This window comes from Saccopteryx bilineata, chromosome 3 (genome assembly GCF_036850765.1).
Source record: "Saccopteryx bilineata isolate mSacBil1 chromosome 3, mSacBil1_pri_phased_curated, whole genome shotgun sequence".
NCBI classification, from domain to species: Eukaryota; Metazoa; Chordata; class Mammalia; order Chiroptera; family Emballonuridae; genus Saccopteryx; species Saccopteryx bilineata.
Genome location: NC_089492.1, coordinates 47,654,765 through 47,676,253, shown reverse-complemented (window position 1 = coordinate 47,676,253; position 21,489 = coordinate 47,654,765). Strand labels below are relative to the sequence as shown.

Sequence of the window (21,489 nt, the reverse complement as noted above, 5' to 3'; positions counted from 1 at the left end):
CCCCCCCCCCCGCCGCCTCCCTCCATCTGACTCTGGGAACTGGCCCAGGACACGCGCGTCACGGCCAAGTCCTGGTTCTGATTTCACTCCCGGCTCGGAAGAACGAGAAAGCTCAAACATTATAAACAGGAAGAAGAACCCTGAGTGCGGGCAGAGGGAGGGTCATTCCCAGCAGGACTGCCCGGGCTGGGTAAGGCCGGGGCGGGGAAGGAAGCATGAGCCTCTTCTTTCACGCGCTGGTGTGTGTGTGGGAGGCGGGGCGGGCGGGGTGGCTCCTGGGTGTAGTAAGTAAGGCGGTAAGGGAAGGTTCGAGGGGGCGGCTCCGGAACCGAGCGGGAGTTCCGAGGGCGCCCCCGCCGCCGCCCGCAGTGTCCCTACCCCACGGCCCCCGGGCGCCCCCGCAGCACTGGAGCCGGGGCGGGGCCTGCGCGTCAGCCCGGGCTAGAAAAGTCGGCGGGCCCGGCCCAGCGAGGTGACAGCCGCGCTCCAACACAGAGCAAAGCCGGACGCCGCCATGAGCGCTGCCCTTTTCAGCCTGGACGGCCCGGTGCGCGGTGCACCCTGGCCCGCAGAGCCCGCACACTTCTACGAGCCTGGCCGGACGGGCAAGCCAGCCCGTGTGAGCGAGCCGGGCGCCTCTGTCCCCGCCATGTACGACGACGAGAGTGCCATCGACTTCAGCGCCTACATCGACTCCATGGCCGCGGTGCCCACCTTGGAGCTGTGCCACGACGAGCTCTTCGCCGATCTTTTCAATAGCAACCACAAGGCGTGCCCGGCGGGCGCGGGTGCCCTGGAGCAGCTGCCTGGTGACCTCGCAAGACCCCCGGGCCCAGGCCCCGCTGCCCCGCGGCACCTCAAGCGCGAGCCCGACTGGGGCGACAGCGACGCGCAAGCCTCGCTGCTGCCCGCGCAGGTGGCGGCGTGCGCGCAGACCGTGGTGAGCCTGGCGGCTGCCGCACAACCAACACCGCCCACGTCGCCGGAGCCGTCGCGGTACAGCCCGGGACCGAGCCCAGGGCCAGGCCCGGTCCGGGAGAAGAGTGCGGGCAAGAGGGGCCTGGACCGCGGCAGCCCGGAGTACCGGCAGAGGCGCGAGCGCAACAATATCGCGGTGCGCAAGAGCCGCGACAAGGCCAAGCGGCGCAACCAGGAGATGCAGCAGAAATTGGTGGAGCTGTCGGCCGAGAACGAGAAGCTGCACCAGCGTGTGGAGCAGCTCACGCGGGACCTGACCGGCCTCCGGCAGTTCTTCAAACAGCTACCCAGTCAGTCCTTCCTGCCGGCCACGGGGACCGCGGACTGCCGGTAACGCGTGTCTCGGGGGGCGGGGGGGCGGAGGGCGCAGGGAAATTTACCAACGACCGATACCTCAGACCCGACGGGCCCGGAGCGAAGCGCGCCCAGGCCGGATGCAGCGAGAGCCGCTTGGCGCGGGGCCGGCTACAATTTCTTTGGGACGTGTGAGTGAAAGGAAGCTACAACCTGGACTTGTCACCACTGAACTTCGAGAGAAGCTACGTGTTTATTTTCCCTTAAATTATTTTAATAATGGTAGTTTTTTTCCCCTCTCCATCTTACTCCTGTTGATGCAGCTAAGGTACATTTGTTTAAAAAAAGAAAAAAAGAAAAAAAAATACAACCCTTTGTATTGTATGTAGATAAGAAGACTGAGCATACTTTTTTTTTTTTATTACATTTTTACAGTCTTTGAGAGAATAAAGAAGCATTTAAAACCACCCTGATTCTTGTATTTTCAGTGATTCCTGCACGCTGGGGGCTCCAGGAGCATTCCAGTACCATGTATGCAGCTGGGCACCTAGAAGGCCGCGCGGGACCGAGGTGCATCACCCCAGAGGGGGAACCGAGCGTCTTAGAAGACAGGGTCTGCTTTGCTTTTGAAACTTGTTAGTCTATCTCCAGTTATTTTATTTAACTTGCCTAAGACCAGCGAAGACGACTAAACTCACGTTAAGCTAGCAACTTTCTGGTGGAAAGTGCTCCGAAAAAAAGTACCCAGACTTGGAAGGGAACTGGCTGACTGGCCCTGAAGCTGGTCTGGGGGCCTTTTGGAAAACAGCTGAAAAGCTCCCTAATTTTAATTGACTGCTCGAGGGGTGGGGGTAGAGGAAGGCTCAGGTTATTCTGAAAGCATATCTGAATTATTGTTGGCTTTCACTGGACTTTGCTTTCACTTTCCTCAGTGTCGAACAGCTTCAAGTAGATTTTCTTTTTTAAAAAAATTTATTCATTTTAGAGAGAGAGAGAGAGGAGCAGGAAGCATCAACTCCCATATGTGCCCTGACTGGGCAAGCCCAGGGTTTCAAACTGGCAACCTCAGCATTCCAGGTAGATGCTTTATCCACTCACTGCGCCACCACAGGTCAGGCCTCAAGTAGATTTTCAAAGTGCGGAGGAATATAAAATAGTCATGTAGTAGATGAAAAGGATGCCACAAAGCTACTTAAAACCGGCTATCTTGCAGTAATTGTAATGTTTCAAAGCTTAATCTGGGCAAATAAAGCTCTTCACTTTTCTCCCAGTGGAAGCGGGTATTAGGCACCCTTCCTTGATGTCTTGGTACATTGCTATTATGTAATTAACTATTGACTGTCATAACTATTGTTATAAGGGAGAAAACAATCTTTAGTGTCCAAAGCTAATTAATTCATGGATTAATTTAAACTTCTGCCAGCAAAGCAAACGTTAAAAATCTGCTTCTCTTCAGTCTGTGATCCTGGCTCTGTGCACAGACAGTATCGAGTGTGATTAAACAGGCTTGTCAAGAGTGAGCTGATCTCTCTGTTCAGTATACCTATAATCACATCGGCTAATTTACACTTTATGGGTAACATTTTTACCACTGACAAAGTTCCCCAGAATATTTTCCCAAACTTAAGTGTAAAACACAAACAAAAAATGAAACAAAAAAACTTAAGTGCAAAATGCTTAGGTTGGACACTTATTGTAAGCAGAACAGTAATAACAGTGAAGGACAAAGGTTTAAGCTTTGCAGTTTATTCTTTGGGGAATGTTAAAACAAATACTACAAGAAAAACGTTGAATCATGGTAAAATTTAAACACTTTAAAATTGCAATTGACCAAAACATTATCCTACCACATTACTATTATTGCCTAAGATAAATACAAAATGAAGAACTCAAGCTTATGTAAGCTTTATTAACAGTTATGTTCCTAAGTGTGCAGGAAGGTATTAAAAATACATGTAACTGTAGAAAAAAAAGTATTTTGATCTATAGTTTACAAAGCCATTTTAGTAACATGTGCCCCAGAAAAATCTTAAATTCAATCTTAAGATTACAAAATATATTCACTTTGCCCATAGTTAACAACTACCAAAAACCACCACCAGCACAGCTGCAAACACATTACAAAATTCAGATTCCTATGACAACGATGGTGATTTTAGGAAGCTCGTTTTGCACTCAGAAGTTCAATTTCCTCCAATGCAATGCTGCTAGTTGGGTGAGTAGTTATGGACTGGACAAAGCAATTTAACGTCCCCATCTCCTTTCCGATGACACTCTCCAATTCATAACCCTGCAGTGATAAAAGGCATGCTGGTTAAAGCAAACAGCCCTGCGTGGTGTTCTCAGTGACACAGAACACTGGAGTAGTATTAGACGGCTCGTTCTCAGTACATGACCTTCCGCTCTTCATGCGGTTGAGAACACTGGCGAGGAAGGAAAAAGGAGGGTCTGTGATAGAAAGCCTACTTATTACGGTAAGTGAAGGAATTGTATTTTCTGATAACAATCCTGTTTCTACACAAGAACCTTTAAAATATCTTATTGATGTTAGTGGATGCAACAATAAACATCTCTCAGCCTGCTGTCCTAGGACAGGAACGGAGGGTTAGGAGCTGGGAATGCTGGGGGCTGGGCATGCATCATGCCCTCGTCTCCCACTTCCTTTAGGACACTCCCCAGTCTAGCAACACTCTGGTCAAAGGATTTCCTGGTACTTTGCCCCAAACTTCTCTCAATGGGATATTATTTCTTCTTGAGTGATACTGAGCTAAACACCTCTATATTGTAGAGATCTTTTTATTCACGTTCTGTTTGATGAACATCTTATGGAGACTGTTAATCTTGGGCAAGGTTCATCTCCAGATGAGGAGGGCGCTGGGCAGCAGGGGTACAGATGGTGAGGAAGGTGGGGTGCGCCCTCATCAGTCTTTCCATATCAAACTTCAGAACATTTTTTTATGGGGTGGAAATGGGGACTGAAAATAAAGAGGCTAAAATGCACTGGGATGAATAACATCTCTGGCCTCATAGGAGACCGAAGCCCTGGAAGGTAATGTTTTTTCAGAAACCCCTTTGCTGCCTCCTGCAGAGTACTGGGACTGACTGTCACTTCTTTGAGCAAGACCCATAACAAATCAACAGCAGCTTTGTTCAGTATGTTACAGAGCAGGCACGTCTGTGGCTCTCTGACACCCTCTCATCTAAGCTGGGCATTACTGCCGTCCCCCTGAGTCTAGGCTGGGCTCAGTGACTGGCTTCTCATGGACAGAACCCCGAGTTACATGCCAAGCTCGGTCAGGAAAGGTGCCCAGCTTCCTCTGCCTGTCTCTTTTGGGACCCAGATACACACATTATGTGAGGGAGGTCAGGCTGTGTGGGTGTCCAGCAAGAGCCCCGCAGGCTCCAGCCAACAGGAGCACAGCAGCCAGCTGGGCATCGAAGGGCCTTCTGATACTGCAGCCCAGCCTTTGCAGCACCAGCTGATGCCCACTGGAACTGAGATGAACTGTCCTCACAGAACCCTGTCCAAACTGCAGGTATGTGTACAAAATAAGTGTGGAAGCCACTGAGCTTTGAGATGGTTTGCTTTGAAACAATAAATACAGGATCAGTTTGGGGTAGGAACACCACTCTAATGTCAGCTCACTGTGATACTTTGATTTTCCTATATACTGAATACCAATCCTATTCAATGTGATTAAGAGTTTTGGTTGCTTAGTAACAATTTAGTGCAAAGTTAACACAATGGTTTAATGGAATGATGGGGGAGTGAGCGTTGCTAGTGTCAAGAAAGGAAAAGTGATGGGACTAAAAGTATCTGACTTGGCAATGGTAGCTAAGGTCTTCCTACAACGTGGGATCATATGTGACACAGACGTCAAATTTATCAATATTATGGCCCACTCCCATAATCATTCATCGACGGTTTATTATGAACCCCTGAAGGGCCTGGCACTGAAGAAATGACTATGAACAAGACGGCACTGAGAGGTTCCCATACAGGGCTGGGATGATGGAGATAGGACAACGAGATACTTCTTTGTTGTCTCTTACCATTCTGGTTAGCCGTGGCATTCCTTCACTTTTACTTGGGGTAAAAGTATAGAATTCTGACTTCAGAAAGTCAGCAAAAAATCATTAAAAAAATGTCACGGTTGCGGCCTGTTGGCTCAGTGGTAGAGCACTGGCCTGGTGTGCAGATGTCCAGGGTTCGATTCCCAGTGAGGGCACACAGGAGAAACGACCATCTAGTTCTCTTCCCCTCTCTCTCTCTTTTCCTCTCGCAGTCAGTGGCTCCACTGGTTTGTGCGTTGGCCTCGGACACTTAGAATAGCTCTGTTGATTCAAACATTGGCCCCACATAAGGGTTGCCAGGTGGCCCTGTTGGGGTGCATGTAGGAGTCTATCTCCTCTCCTCTCACTTAAAAAAAAAGTCAGGATTGGCAGTTAGTCTTCAATAATAACTATCATTTATAAATAGATATTAAATTATATTTATTTTGTATTTAGTGGAAATTAACCGATAGGTTAAAACAATCACACCCATTAACAAACTCAGAGGTACTCTCATATGAATGTGTATGTGCATATGTGTAAAATGTGTCTTTATTTTAAAAATGCACAATATATTTTCTTTTTCTGAAAGCTAAGGAAACAAACTCCAAACTTCATATCGCTGTAATATTACCTTTCAGAACTAACCTGTACAAAGATGGCCAATTTGATTGTTTACACTTCTGCAGCTGAACAACATTAAAGTGAAGGCCTAACACTTGACACTCATGTATCCTAACCAGGGAATGGAGTTATGGTTCTCATGAAAAGTCCTAATGTGATTCTCTGAATTTTGGCAAAGAGAATGCATGTTTTCTGGGTACATTCTCACCCAGAAAACAGACAGAATCCAGACTGGAAGACCCATGGCTGATGTCCTTCTACCCATCTTCCAACAGCTCCTTTCTAGGTCAGACGAAAAGCTTCAATTATCCACTGTAGGGATGAGGAGTTTACTAAAATGTACCTCATGCTTGGAATTTACCATATTTCCCCATGTATAAGAAGCACTTCCTTTGAAAAATTTGGGGTCTAAAACTGGGTGCATCTTATACAGTGGTTATAGAAGTGTGGCATTTCAAATGCCATAGATGGAACTGAGGACAAGGCAATATGTGAAGACAGTGATTCCTTATCAGACACAGAGGAGGACAAGCTAATGGATGGGAGTTTTGACAGTGATGAGGAGTTATATGAACTTTACGATGAACAAAACTTGAGTTCAATAACTTTACGTATTACCTCTTTTTTCAAATTTTGAGCCCCAAAATTAAGGTGCGTCTTATACATGGGAGCGTCTTACACATGGGGGAATACGGTACTTTTATTTTTCTCGTGTCAACTCTGATAACAGAGCACCTGCAAAGTTGGCACCTGAGGCTGTCACAACCTGTTGCCCCTCATCCAGTGCACATGTGTACACACTCTAGTGCACACAGGTACACGTGAGCACACACAGGTATATGAGCACACTCAAACATACACAAACACTTAAATACACATACATGTTCACATACACACTCTTTTGAGCTCTGGTAGGATTTTACATAAGAGAGGATTGCAGTTAGGAAGTTAAATGTGTGGGATGTACAAACCAGCCTCAACCAGTGGGAAATCAAGTGAAAAAGCATTTCAGCCAGGGCTTCTTTCTGGTCTCTGGGTCCTTAAGGTAGAGTGAGTGGTCAAAGGCTGTCCGCCACTGGAGGATTCCTAGAGGTGGTACCAGGCCACTCTCTGAGGGGGGAGCCTGCAGGAATTGAGAGGGAGGTAGGGCCTTGCCAAGGCCACTTAAAGAACTGCAGGGCAAACACTGCACCTTTTTGCTGTGTGGAAAAGCAGGTGAGTTGTACACTATCCCCAAGTACTGTTGTTTTTAGTTTGTTTAGGTCAGTGGTAGTCAACCTGGTCCCTACCGTCCACTAGTGGGCATTCCAGCTTTCTTGGTGGGCGGTAGCGGAGCAACTAAAGTATAAATAAAAAGATAGATTTAACTGTAGTAAGTTGTTTTATAAAGATTTATTCTGCCAAACTTAGTGAAAATCTGATATAAAGTACTTGGTAAGTAATTATTATTATATGCTTTAACTTGCTGTAACTCTGCTTTATAAATTTTATAAAGTAAAGTAACTTCCCTACTTTATAAATCACCATTACTGTGGAACTGGTGGGTGGTTAGAAAATTTTACTACTAACAGATACAAAAGTGGGCAGTAGGTATAAAAAGGTTGACTACCCCTGGTTTAGGTTGCGGGTTTTGGTTCATTTTGCTGTGTTCTTTTTTTTTTTTTAATTTGAGAGAAAGGGTAGAGAGAGAGTGAAGGGGTTAGGGAGCAGGAAGCATCAACTTGTCGTTGTTTCTCGCATGTGCCTTGACCAGGCAAGCCTGGGTTTCGAACTGGTGACGTCAGCATTCCAGGCTGATGCTTTATCCACTGCACCATCACAGACCAGACTTGCTGTGTTCTCCTTAAGCAGGAGTTTTACCAAGACATTCCACTAACATTCTCCACAGAAATATTTCCCTGATACCCAGTTCTGTTTTATTTAGCACCTGTTGAAAGCTCTCTGTCTTGGAAATTGCGAATCCTTACCCAGTACTGCTCCTATCTTGCTTCCTCTCTCTCTCCTCTAAGGACTGAGAGATGAGGCAACAAAGAATCAGTCAACAGTTAGTGCTAACACGTCACCCATGGAACATACAAACTTCCATAAGAACAGAAACACAGACACAACGGTCCCTGTTACCACCAATTTGGGCTGGCTACTAAGACTGCTAGGTGGTCACCTGTGGGGATAACAATGCCTTTCCCTCCGTGAGATGTCTCCGCAACCAACAAAAACAGTGGCTCGAAGCCTTGCACTCTTTGGTTTCTTTGCAGTAAAGTGTGGATTCTGCCCCACTGGGATGTTGGGGAGATTAAATGAGGCAACATGTGAGAAGACTAATGAGTACAGTTCTTGGTACATTGTAATTATGTACTGACGTTTTACTTTTAAGCAATCAGGGAACACTTATTTACAAACCCTCCTGAAGCCTGGTCTGTCGCTCTCTGTTGGCACAGCAACCCCTTGTTTAACATTAGGGTAAGGAGTTAGGGGTGGGGGCGTGTCTCCAAATTGCTTTAAAGAGACATTCCCAGGCTGATGGGCTTTATCTTATGGAGAGAACCAGAACTTTTTTTTTTTTTTGGCGCTCCATAGGTGTTTCTACCCTGAAATCAGAGCTTGGAACCACAGTCAGACCAGTGATTCTTAAAGTTTCTGTTCATGGACCTACATTCCAATTTAACCCAAACTCTGATAGTCATGGTCGATGAAAGAACGTCAACAGCTGCTCCACCTCCTGGTGCTGCAGCCTCCCACTAGGTGCAGGAGGTGGTGGGCCAGTGATGGCAAGGAGCTGTAGAGGGCAGCCTCCAGGGGTGGGTCAAACAGCCTCCAATTCCGCTGGACTCGGAGCTCAAATTCGGCCATGGGAACCCATCAGAAAGTTTTGTAGATGATCAGCCTCTCTTTTCACCACTACCTCAAGAGCTGGCCCAGGTCTGCTACTTAGAAATAGACCCCAACACTGGTCACAGATACCTTTGGGATTGGGGGCTATTCCCGGGCACCACTCTCGTGGTTACCCCCAGTGCCCTTCTCTGTGGCTCAGCAATTCCACGGGCCACTTCTGGCACTTTAAATGGCTTTGACAAGACAGAAGCGGCATCTCAAGGACAGACTGCTTTTGTTTATGAGGGCCAACTTTCATGAAGAAGAAAACTGTCTTTGCTACATGTTCTATTTAGGCGGTGGTTTTCTTGGAGGAGCAGACCACTTTACTAAGTTTGACACTGCACTGAGTACACTGTACACTCTACTGAGTTATACGGTAGGACTCTCAGGGCAGGAGAACTGGGTCTGAAAATAATGGTAAAGTGTCCAGTTACTCAGACTCTGGAATACCCAAACTTAAAAAAACAGTGTGTGTCTCTCTGATAATTGTTTTATTAATGTGAAACCATGGCAGAAGATTGTGAAATCTCAACAATGTTTTATCATAATCCAGAGCCAGTGGGACAGATTCATGTGTCTACCATATAACTGCTCAGGAAGTAACCTGAGTTCCAGAAAGGAAGGATCCTGTTAGCAGACACGAGCATTTTACAGTGAATAACAGCAGTAAGACTTATCCACGTCTCGGTCTAGTCTAAACACGTAGTATGTACACAGTTATATTGTGGGACTGTTGTAACTAAAAGTACATGGGACAGGGGTCTTCATTGGGGGGGTGATCTGCTAATGTAGGACTTAAGAGCATAAGGACATACATCTGGGCTGGAAGTCCCTGGACTTACCCCATCCTCACAGGTGGCAAACCTCAGGAGTGAAGAGATGCTGCTCTGTGCCAGCTGCAATAACAGTAAAATGGCTGGGTTAAAATCTCAAGGTACTAAGTGCTCCTGCTAAAACACTCATATTCTGTTACATATGAACTACCTCTCTTCTCTTTAGTAGCTTTTTTTTTTTAAGTTTTTTTTCTTTTCTTTTCTTTTTTTAAAATTTATTTATTCATTTTAGAGAGGAAAGGGAGAGACAGAGAGAGAGAGAGAAGGAGCTGGAAGCATCAACTCCCATATGTGCCTTGACCAGGCAAGCCCAGGGTTTCGAACCGGCAACCTCAGCATTTCCAGGTTGATGCTTTATCCACTGCGCCACCACAGGTCAGGCCTTTAGTAGCTTTAATCTCAAAGCCTTAAGTCAAATGTGATTTTTAAGTCACAGATATGGAAAGATTGTGTTCCCGAGGGTGAGTCCTTTGCCCTCTTCCCAGGAAAAGAGTAACAGATGCAACTCTGTCCAGTCCAGTGAGTCAGTGGCTCCATGAGGTGGAGATGGGATGCACGTGAACTCCTATAGCGGCCTACCTTGATCCTCACTCTGCATTGGGGTCGTGAGGGACAGTCCAAGAAGACCAGAAGGTGCCTTCTGAGAAGCGGAGAGGTGACCACGTGGGAACAGTCCACACAGAAAAAGGCGCCTCTGTCATTTGAAAGCACACAGGGAAGACAACACTTGAAAACACACAAATCAGAAGAGTCTAGTAGCAGACAGGCATTTTTTGAAACATGAATGATTGCTGAGACAGAAAAGGGGATTTATTTAAAAAGAACAATGAGATTCTAAAATAGGCCAAAAGCAGCCTGGGCTCAGCCTGTTCTGAAGGATAAATTGTCAGCTACCTCAGCTTCTGGCTGATGGTGTATACCCATGCTTCATGGGCATGTAACCAGGGACGGTCTCTTAGGCAGGGAAGCCTCATTCAAGCTGAGCTCAGAGTATGACAGCAAACATCCCATGAAAAAAGGGAAGGCTTCTGCCAGGCAAAGGGAAGTCAGGGCTTCCTACCTGCCTGAACGGAAAAACCTGTTTCTTCTTTACTCAAGAAGAGACAGGCCCTGGCCGGTTGGCTTAGTGGTAGAGCGTCGGCCTGGCGTGCGGAAGTCCCGGGTTCGATTCCCGGCCAGGGCACACAGGAGAGGCGCCCATCTGCTTCTCCACCCCTCCCCCTTTCCTTCCTCTCTGTCTCTCTCTTCCCCTTCCGCAGCCGAGGCTCCATTGGAGCAAAGATGGCCCAGGCGCTGGGGATGGCTCCTTGGCCTCTGCCCCAGGCGCTAGAGTGGCTCTGGTCGCGACAGAGCGACGCCCAGGATGGGCAGAGCATCGCCCCCTGGTGGGCGTGCTGGGTGGATCCCGGTCGGGCGCATGCGGGAGTCTGTCTGACTGCCTCCCTGTTTCCAGCTTCAGAAAAATACAAAAAAAAAAAAAAAAAAAGAGAGAGATGAGAAGCATCAGCTTGTAGTTGAGGCACTTTAGTTGTTCACTGATTGCTTCTCATACGTGCCTTGCTGGCGGGGGTTAGGGGGCAAGCTCAAGCCAGGCCAGTGACTCCTTGTTCAAGTCAGTGACCTTGGGCTTGACTTTTGGGCTCAAGCCTGCAACCATGGGGTCGTGTCTATGATCCCACACTTAAGCTGGTGACCCTGTGCTCAAGTCGGATAGCCCGAGCTCAAGCCAGTGACCTGGGGTTTGGAACCTGGACCTCAGAGTCCCAGGTCGATGCTCTATCCACTAAGCCACCAACAATCAGGCTGGAAAAACCTGCTTTTAATCATTGGTATCTGTGCTCCTTATTGCTACCAAGTAAACCTATGATTCACACTCTTCTTATCTCTTAAATAAGACCTAGTGATGACTTGTTTATACATAATGCCAGGAAGCATTGAGGAGACATCCGCCCTTTGCAGAAAAGTATTGTGCCCCTTTCTATCTGTCATGTAACAAAGGCAGCTTGGGAGGCTAGAAAACTGATTCAGAGAACTGCATTTATACCCAGCCTCAGACCCTGGGTCCCTCGGGAGTGGGTGCAGTAACACTTGCAGGGAAGGAATGTCTGTTTACGTAGCTGTTCATTGGTCTCTGGAAAAAATGTGTCCCTGCAAAGGACAAGCTGTACAGTTACCAAGTTAGTCTTATTTACTCATGTTTACTCTGAGTCTTTCTCCTTTCTCAATAATAATAAATAAGCTGAGGACAAAACCTGGCTCTTTTCTCTTTCAGACAGAAGCTGCAAGAAACAGACAAATTCCTTGTTACTGAGAAAAGACACCACACAGCTTGGCAGACTCAGTTTTGCTCTAGGAGCTCGGGCTTAGCCCCCGGTGCAGGGAAGCTGCCTGAAGCCGTCAGGCAGTGGGATCCTGGGACGGGGCCGCTGCCTCCGGCTCTTTCAGGCCAGTCACTGCCTCCTTACCTGTCTTCTGGGCTCTGTTCCAATCTCTTGCTGCCACACAGGTCACATGTAGGCCACGAGAAGGCAGTGCTCTCATCCACACCAACCACAGTGCCTAGACGCAAGTGAAAGCAAAGCCAGAGTCTGAGAGGTGGCGACTGCCCTCCCAACTCTTTGTTCCCCAGGACACAGAGGATAACAAAGTGCCTCCATTTTTTTTCTCTCTTGTGAGTTTACATAAATATTCCTAAGAGTTTTATAATTTCCATTTATTGCATGAACAAAATTATAACAATAAAAAGTTTTAAAAACCTACCTAAGCAAGTGTTTTCATCTTTGCCTCATCTTTTCTAGTCTTTTTCCAGATACACACATACTGGAATCATTACAAGCAATGTAATCATTGCAATGTCTCATTCTACCTTTTAGGCTGCTATATAGCTGTTGTTTTATCTTACTGATATTCCATTTAGATGGTGTGTCATAGTTCTCTCAACCATTCTCCTTACTGGACATTTATGCAGTAAGGAGAACTCCTTAACTGCCAAATTCATTTAGCAGTTAGGCAATAGATCTCTTTCTACATGAGACTGTTTCTATGCTGAGACCCTTTCCTCAGGATATATTCCTAGAAGTAAATTACAGTGTGAAGAGTATGAAATATAGAAACACCCTTTTAGAAGGTGTTTCCCATAGGTCTTTCTGATTCACACTGTCACCATCCACTCACAGAGTGCCAGTTTCATTGTCCTGTATATATGCTCATATCACTTTAAGTATTTGACTCCTTAACAGTCATAATGAAATTCCTCATCTTGGTTTCTACTTCTTTGATAGGGAAAGAGAAATATTCTTACTGGTTTGTTAGTATTTCCTATTCTGTCATTTCCCTGGTTTTCTATTTCATTTTTACTCCAACATTTGTGATTTTTCAACAAACAAATGTATATACAGTACTATTTAGTGTGGGACATACGTGTAGCACTAAAAACATAAAGATGAATGCTACAATCCCTACTCTCATGGACTCTATTATCTGGTTGGAAACGCAGATATACAAATAATGAGTAAAACTATCATGAAACATGGGAGAAAATATTTGCAAAAGACATATCTGATAAAGGACTATTATCCAAAATATATAGTAAACTTTTAAACTCAAGAATAAGAACACAAAGAACCTAATTAAGAAATGAGCCATATATCCCACACAGTAGGATGTAAAACTGAGACTCATGGACATCAATAAAAGTGAAGTGTATCCAGGGGGTAGGGGGGTAGGGAGGTAGGGAGGAGGGGAGTCAAGAGTGACAAATATATGGTGATGGAAAAAGATTTAAATTTGGGGTGATGGGAAACAACACAATCAACAGTTCAAATGCTATGGGGATGTTCACCTGAGACCTTTGTACTGTTATTGATCAATGTCACCCCAATTAAATTTAATTTCTAAATGAAAAGGGAAATGAGCCAAAGACCTCAAAAGACACCTCACTAAAGACATACTAATGACAAATAAGCATATGAAAAGATGTCTAACATCATGTATCATCAGGGAAATGCAAATTAAAACAATTAAGTACCACTACACACCCATTAGGATGGCCCAAAACCAGAACACTGACAACACCAAATTCTGGTGAGGAGTGGAGCAACGAGAACTCTTTGCTGGCGGGAATGCAGAATGGTAGTGGGACTTTGGAAGGTAGTTTAGTGGTTTCTGGAAAAGTAAATACTGTATAGTCTTACCGCATGAGTCAGCAAGCATGCTCCTTGGTATTTATCCACATGAATCAAAAACTTGGGTCTACACAAACACCTGTATACAGATGTTTACAGCAGTTTTATTCATAATTGGCAAAACTTGGAAGCAACTATGAAGTCCTTCGGTAGGTGAATAAACAAACTGAGCTTGGAAGTAACCATGAAGTCCTTCAGTAGGTGAATAAACAAACTGTGGCACATCCAGACAACGAAATATTATTCAGTGCTAGAAATGAGCTATCAAACCATGCAAAGGCATAGAGGAAACTTAAATGCATATTGCTTAGCTAAGGAAGCTAGTTTCAAAAAGCTGTGATTCCAACTGTAAGACATTCTGGAAGAAGTAAAACTATATAAACTATTTCAAGGCTGCCAAGTGTTAAAAGAGCAGGAGGAATAAATAGGTGGAGCATAGAGGATTTTTAGGTCAGTGCTACTATTCTGTTTGAACTACAATGATGGATACATGTCATACATTGGTCCAACCCAAAGAAAGGACAATGCCAACAGGGAACCTTAATATAAACTATGTTCTGCGGTTGATTAGGACGTGTCAAAGTAGGTTTATTTATTGTAACAAATGTACCATTCTGGTGGCAGACGTTGATAATAAGAGAGGCAATGCATGCGTGGGGGCAAGGAGAATATGAGAAATCTCTGTACCTCCTGCTTAATTTTGCTGTAAACCTAAGGTGACCAACTTTTTTACAAGGAAAAGGAGGACAAAAATAAATTGAAGAAAACAATATCGTAAATAAATAAAACATTTTATTCATTGCAACAATAATACACTATAATATGATAAATGCATAACAAAAACATTTGTAATATTTTATATTGTAATTATGCTTACATGCCTATTAATTTTTAATAATTATAAAAAAAGTACTAATTTAGCTACAAATACATCACATCACACGCAATGGATCAACTCTGCGTCGATCGAATATGGACATATACAGATTAGTCTTCCAAAATAAAAAAGGAGGACACGTAGGAGGATACTTTTCGAGGGAGGACGGAACTTACAAAAGAAGGACTGTCCTCCCTAAAGGAGAAAGATTGGTCACCTTAGAAAACCTTAAACTACTCTGAAACAGTCTACTTAAAATACTGTCAAATAAATGTTAAGTTGAGAAATGAAAAAGACCCTTCAGAGGTGCAGAAAAGAGGCGTATGAGGCTGGCTTGAGGGTCAGGTGCGGCTTTGTAAAAGAAGGGAACTCAGGTGGGGCTGCAGGTGAGGAGGGGAGCACCTACACTGTATCCTGTGGTGAGGCTAGAGGCCAAGCAGGCATAAAGGGAAGGCAGGTGAGGTGGCTCTACAGTTAACAGACTTTGATTATCGAGGATCTTGCTGGGGATTTTAGTGTTGATCTTGGAAGGGATGAGAAGCCAGTGAAGAATTTTAAACAGGAGACTGAGATGGTCTAATTTTCTTGGAACATGAAGCATTATAGATATATTGTCAAATCATGGATCATCCTTGTTGAAAAGTGGTGAAATTAGTGACCTAAATTTCCAGTTATCATTCCCACTCTCCACAATAGGGAAGAATTTCATTCCTAGAACAAACATTAGAAGAAAACTTATCTGTAGAGGATAAAACAGAACTATGAGAACTAAGTAGGTTTGATTTATTAAAATACATCCTTTCAAGATATACTTGAATGACTTTCTAAAAATGGAAATAGATTTTGATTTTGAAAAGGCTGCCCCCCTACTTTCACTGTCCTTGCAAATCTAACCGGTATCAAGTTAAAAGCATAGAAATTAAAGTCAATAGGGCTTATAATGCAGACAGAAAGGAGTGTTGACTGACTCACTACAGGCCAAGGGGAGTGGCATGTCCAGCAGAGATCCTCCAATAAAGACTGCTGCAGCCTGACCTCTGGTGGTGCAGTGGATGGAGCGCCCACCCGGAGCGCAGAGGTCGCTTGTTTGAAACCCCAGGCTTGCCCAGTCAGGGCAGTATGAGAGGCGGCTACTGTGAATTGGTGCTACTGGCTCCTCACCCTCTCCTTTCTCTCTCTGAAATCAACGAATAAAATCTTTTTAACAAAAGAAAACTGCCCTGGCCGGTTGGCTCAGTGGTAGAGCGTCGGCCTGGCGTGCAGGAGTCCCAGGTTCGATTCCCAGCCAGGGCACACAGGAGAAGCGCCCATCTGCTTCTCCACCCCTCCCCCTCTCCTTCCTCTCTGTTTCTCTCTTCCCCTCCCGCAGCCAAGGCTCCATTGGAGCAAAGTTTGCCTGGGCACTAAGGATGGCTCTGTGGCCTCTGCCTCAGGCACTAGAAGCGCTCTGATTGCGGCAAAGTGATGCCCCAGATGGGCAGGGCATCGCCCCCTGGTGGGCATGCCAAGTGGATCCTGGTCGGGCGCATGCGGAAATCTGTCTGACTGCCTCCCCGTTTCCAACTTCAGAAAAATACAAAAAACAAACAAACAAACAAAAAAAATAAAAGAAAACTGATAAAAAACAAAGTCCCTTTTTACCTTACTATCTTTGGGTGTTAATAGCATTTACATTTATATGGAATGAAGCAATTTCCTTCCAATTAGGGCATGAGTTGAGGAAATGTATTTCATCTGGGATCTACACACCACTGGACAACCCTTCTGGCAACCCTAAATGAATTCAAGGGATGTCTGGGGAGTGTACTATTAAATTGTTAGTATCTAGATCATTGACTTAAATGAGCTCAGCCATAAGAGATGATGATACAATGTCATTTACAAAAACATAATGGACCTTGAGAATATCAATCTGAGTGAAATAAGTAAATCAGAAAAAGCTAAGAACTATACGAGTTCACATATAAGTGGAATATAAAACTGAGACTCGTGGACACAGACAAAAATGAGGTGGTTACCAGAAGAAGGGCGTGGGGGAGAAAGTAAAGAGAGCCAAATATGCGACGACAGAAAATGATCTGACTTTAGGTGATGGGCACACGACGCAATGAACAGTTCAAATGCTACAGAAATGCTAAATTTAATTTCTAAATAAAAAAAATGAGCATCAGGAAAAAAAAATTTTTATTAAGAGTTTGATGAGTGTGATATCACACTCATTGCTGTGATTTGCTATTAAAAGCCTTTATTTTCCCTGTTTTATTTACAGAAAGTTCTTATAATTAGGTTTGGAAAAGATATATTAAATATCTATTAAAATATCTTTTTAAGAGGGTTCTTTCAAAGGGTCCTTTCAGAAGAGCTCAGCCCTTCCTTCGTGTCCAGCAGAGGCACATAGCTGCCTCATGCTCTGGACAGTCTGAGTTTTCCTGGCACTGTAAGCCTGTTTTAAAATTTTCTTCAGTGACTTTTAACTTTTCAGCCACATGTTACTCCCCACCCTTTTAGATGACTGAAAGAAGTTGGGGTTCAGCATTTTTTCTTCTTGTTAGAGGCCCAAACCTGGTTTGAAGACAGGACTTCGCTCCCACCTCCCAGGAGACACAGAGTGTGCTTGCTGCGTCTGTTCCCACAGGGCAAGCAAGATCATCACCCACTAACAAGCGTGTATACGAAGTGGTGTGCAAGATGAGGAAGATAAAATCAATGCTGCAAAACTTTTTCAGCCCAGACAATGAACTGGAAAGAAGTGCCTGCACACTCTGGGAGTTGGTGTTTGGGGAGTAAGGAGAAGGTCTGGTGACCCATGTTAAGTGAACTGAAGTGAGTGGAGTGAACATCACATTTCATGGAGGCTCTATTTCCCAGGAGCCCTTAAAGCCTTCCGCCAGTACAGATGGGCAGATGGTACTTCTCAGTGAGCAGCTAGCTCACAGGGTTTACTCTGAATCTGTTCAAGCCCTACTCAAGGAAAATGCTCAATGTTTTACAGGCTCAGGTTGCCACTGCAGACCCTGATGCCCAGCTGCTTTAGCTACTGATGAGAGCTGCCCGATTCCCAACACTGATTTTCTGCAGATGGTGTGAGCACCTGCTTGGGGATATACTTTGGACAAGCCATCACTGGATTTTCTAGGACAGGCACAGGCAAAACAGGGCAAGGCTGAGGAACTGAGGCTATTGTTACTTCACAGAGTAGAGAGGACTTGGGGATTTGACAGTCAGATGTGGTCAAGCCCACAAGTGGCTGGAGAGCATGACAGAATCCTTGGTGCCTCTGTCCATCAGCGGGAACTGGCTACCACCCCCGCCTCTGTCATGGCTGAGGCAGTGCAACATGGGAGGTTGGGCCAAACTTTGATATTTTGCAGCTGGAGTTTTCTCTTTTTTTTTTTCATTTTTTTCAAGCTGGAAACGGGGAGAGACAGTCAGACAGACTCCCGCATGCGCCCGACCGGGATCCACCCGGCACACCCACCAGGGGCAATGCTCTGCCCACCAGGGGGCGATGCTCTGCCCATCCTGGGCGTCGCCATGTTGTGACCAGAGCCACTCTAGCGCCTGAGGCAGAGGCCACAGAGCCATCCCCAGCGCCCGGGCCATCTTTGCTCCAATGGAGCCTTGGCTGCGGGAGGGGAAGAGAGAGACAGAGAGGAAAGCGCGGCGGAGGGGTGGAGAAGCAAATGGGCGCTTCTCCTGTGTGCCCTGGCCGGGAATCAAACCCGGGTCCTCCGCACGCTAGGCCGATGCTCTACCGCTGAGCCAACCGGCGAGGGCCTGGAGTTTTCTCTTAATCCCTAGTTAAATGGTCTTTATCAGAGGACCTGGCAGCACTGTGATAACAGTCTGTTTACACATCTCCCTGACCCACCCACAGGCCAGTGGGATAGCTTTACAGAGGGACCCATAGGGAACTCTACATTAAAATAGTGAAATGTGAAGGGAAATTATATAGGTCAGAAAATAGATCTATACAAAGTAAAGGAATAGCATTAGAGAAGGAATAAAGGTAAAACAAAATCTTTACCATTTGTCATTCTAAATTGATCTAAAGGATAACAGTTTTTAAAAATAACAAAGTGGGCCCTGGCCGGTTGGCTCAGTGATAGAGCATCGGCCTGGCGTGCACGGGACCCGGGTTCGATTCCCGGCCAGGGCACATAGGAGAAGCACCCATTTGCTTCTCCACCCCCCCCCTCCTTCCTCTCTGTCTCTCTCTTCCCCTCCCGCAGCCAAGGCTCCATTGGAGCAAAGATGGCCCAGGCGCTGGGGATGGCTCCTTGGCCTCTGCCCCAGGCACTAGAGTGGCTCTGGTCGCGGCAGAGCGATGCCCTGGAGGGGCAGAGTGTCGCCCCTGGTGGGCATGCCGGGTGGATCCCGGTCGGGCGCATGCGGCAGTCTGTCTGGCTGTCTCTCCCCTTTTCCAGCTTCAGAAAAATACAAAAACAAACAAACAAACAAACAAAACAAAACAGTGTTCAGGACTGCACCCTCTGGCTAAGTGAAGCAAGTGCAGCAGTGCTATAGGGGCGGGAGCAGGAGTGGAGAACACTGCCAGACGGGACAGGTGCTGCTGTGAAGCCCAGCAGTGGCATCCGAATATGGACTTGTTTGGTTGAAAGTGTCTACTATCACTAAAAATTTTTTTTTTAAAAAGTATAATTGATATACTGAGACAAAAATGGAGTAATATAAAATACTCAATTAAAATGAGAAAAGGTAAAAAAATGAGACAAGGCAGAGAGTGGAAGACAAAGAGGAAATGAACAATAGAAAACAATTATAAATATGATAGATATTAATCCAATTATATAAATATTTACTTTTAATGTAAGTGGTCAGTCTAAATATACAAATCAGAGTGGGAAGAAATAGAGCACCGATCTATATTGTCTACAATATGTATATAGACTAAAATATATAGACACACTTCAAATATAAAGACATACAGATAAAAAATATACGGATATAAATAAAGATATACTCTGATATAAGAGCACGAGTAATTATATTAATTTCAGACAGAGAAGACTTCAGAGCAAGGGAACCTATCAGGGATAGAGAAGGGCATGAATAACGTTAAAGGGGTCAACTCACGAAGAAGATATAATAATCCTTAATGTATATGTGCCTAATAGTCTATTAAATACATGAAGCAGCCTGACCAGGCGGTGGCGCAGTGGATAGAGCGTCGGACTGGGATGCCGAGGACCCAGGTTAGAGACCCCGAGGTCACCAGCTTGAGCACGGGCTCATCTGGTTTGAGCAGAGCTCACCAGCTTGGATCCAAGGTCACTGGCTCGAGCAAGGGGTTTCTTGGTTTGCTGAACGCCCGCGGTCAAGGCACATATGAGAAAGCAATCAATGAACAACTAAGGTGTTGCAATGAGCAATGAAAAACTAATGATTGATGCTTCTCATCTTTCTGTTCCTGTCTGTCTGTCCCTCTCTCTGTAAAAAAAACAAAATACATGAAGCAAACTGACAGAACTGCAGGGAGGAATTAAAGAACCCACTATTACGGTCAAGTTGGCTGTGCTGTGCAGGAGGCGGACTACAGAGTTGCAATTACTCATGGATGGATTTTAGGGGGAAATTTATTATGATTAATAACAATAAAAATAATCAAGGCAAAATCAAAAAGGGTTTGAACTTATACGACCTAAAGTAGAATAAAGAAAAAGAATCAACCCAACAATAAGCTACACACCAGACAGAGAAATATCAGCCTGGGTTCTAGAGTAATAGCTAGTTAAAGCTACAGACTAAGAAAAAGAGAATTATGAGTATGTAGAAATCTCACCAAACCCTGGAGGAACACATTACCAGATCTGGAAGCCTCAGCCTGGGCTCCAAAGTCAGCTACCTGCATGTGCATCTACAAGGAGGAGTTCTTTAGGGCTTCAGAAGTAGTCTAAGCCCTACCTATTTTATGAGAAGGCTGGAGGCTATTACAGAGGGCCCTTCCTGCATAGCCTCTAGGGACAAAGAAATGTCACCACATTCCGGAATAACTAACTAGGCGGCAATCAAGTGCTAAGATCCTTCCTGGCTTCAGGGGAAATTGCACACCTGAGCAGACTCAGGGAAAGCAGGTCATCTTAAGACCATCCTCCCTGGCTTCAGGGGAAACTGCAGCAGGATATCTTATCCCACCCAGACAATGACTCAGTCATTCTGTAACCATTTTTTTTTGGTGACCTTTATTGTTCACATTCAATTAAATTCAAATTCATCTTTTTCTACATACTGTTCTTCCACAATGGCAAAGTAGGTAAACACCATGCTTGCCTCCTCCCACCACCACATTAAAATTACAACTAAATTATAGAATAACCACCTGAAGACAAGCTGAACAGAAGTCTTATAACTAAGGATATATAGAAGAAGCCATGACAAGACTGCTAAAAGGGGTGGGGAGGAAAAAAAGGCCTGGTCCCAAGCCTATGTATGGCAGTTAAGAAGCAAAAGGGAGGCCCTGGCCATTTAGCTCAGTCAGTTAGACCAGTGGTCCCCAACCCCCGGGCCACAGACCGGTACCGGTCCGCGTGGGCCATTTGGTACTGGTTTGCAGAGAAAGAATAAATAACTTACATTATTTCCGTTTTATTTGTTTAAGTCTGAACGATGTTTTATTTTTAAAAAGTGACCAGATTCCCTGTTATATCCATCTAAGACTCACTCTTGACGCTTGTCTCGTAAGTTCAACAATTATATTTAAAAATACCACAGTTTTTACGCTGGTTGCATAATTTTATTTTGTGCATTTATC

The 21,489-nt window shown here is 45.1% G+C and overlaps 2 protein-coding genes across 5 annotated transcripts in view; one reads left to right on the top strand and one right to left on the bottom strand.

The window, feature by feature from the left end:
- Nucleotides 1–364: 364 nt before the first annotated feature.
- CEBPD (CCAAT enhancer binding protein delta) lies at nt 365–12,099 on the top strand. Of its 3 annotated transcripts, none has more exons than XM_066266097.1 (3): nt 365–1,308; nt 1,761–1,842; nt 11,929–12,099. In XM_066266097.1, the coding sequence occupies exons 1-3, from the start codon at nt 515–517 to the stop codon at nt 11,965–11,967; spliced, it is 915 nt and encodes a 304-aa protein (XP_066122194.1). In that variant the 5' UTR covers nt 365–514; the 3' UTR covers nt 11,968–12,099. The 3 variants fall into 3 exon arrangements, with proteins under 3 accessions (XP_066122194.1, XP_066122192.1, XP_066122193.1); XM_066266095.1 differs by lacking the exon at nt 11,929–12,099 and adding an exon at nt 9,889–10,170; XM_066266096.1 differs by lacking the exon at nt 11,929–12,099 and adding an exon at nt 3,348–3,553.
- SPIDR (scaffold protein involved in DNA repair) overlaps nt 2,999–21,489 on the bottom strand; it is a 451,079-nt gene continuing 432,588 nt past the window's right edge. For both annotated transcript variants that reach the window (XM_066266094.1, XM_066266093.1), the window contains 4 exons: nt 12,122–12,215; nt 10,236–10,350; nt 9,666–9,719; nt 2,999–3,562 (listed from right to left, as the gene is read on the bottom strand). In XM_066266094.1, coding sequence (XP_066122191.1) covers nt 3,428–3,562; nt 9,666–9,719; nt 10,236–10,350; nt 12,122–12,215 — 398 coding nt within the window. In that variant the 3' untranslated portion in view covers nt 2,999–3,427. The remainder of the gene's footprint in view (nt 3,563–9,665; nt 9,720–10,235; nt 10,351–12,121; nt 12,216–21,489) is intronic.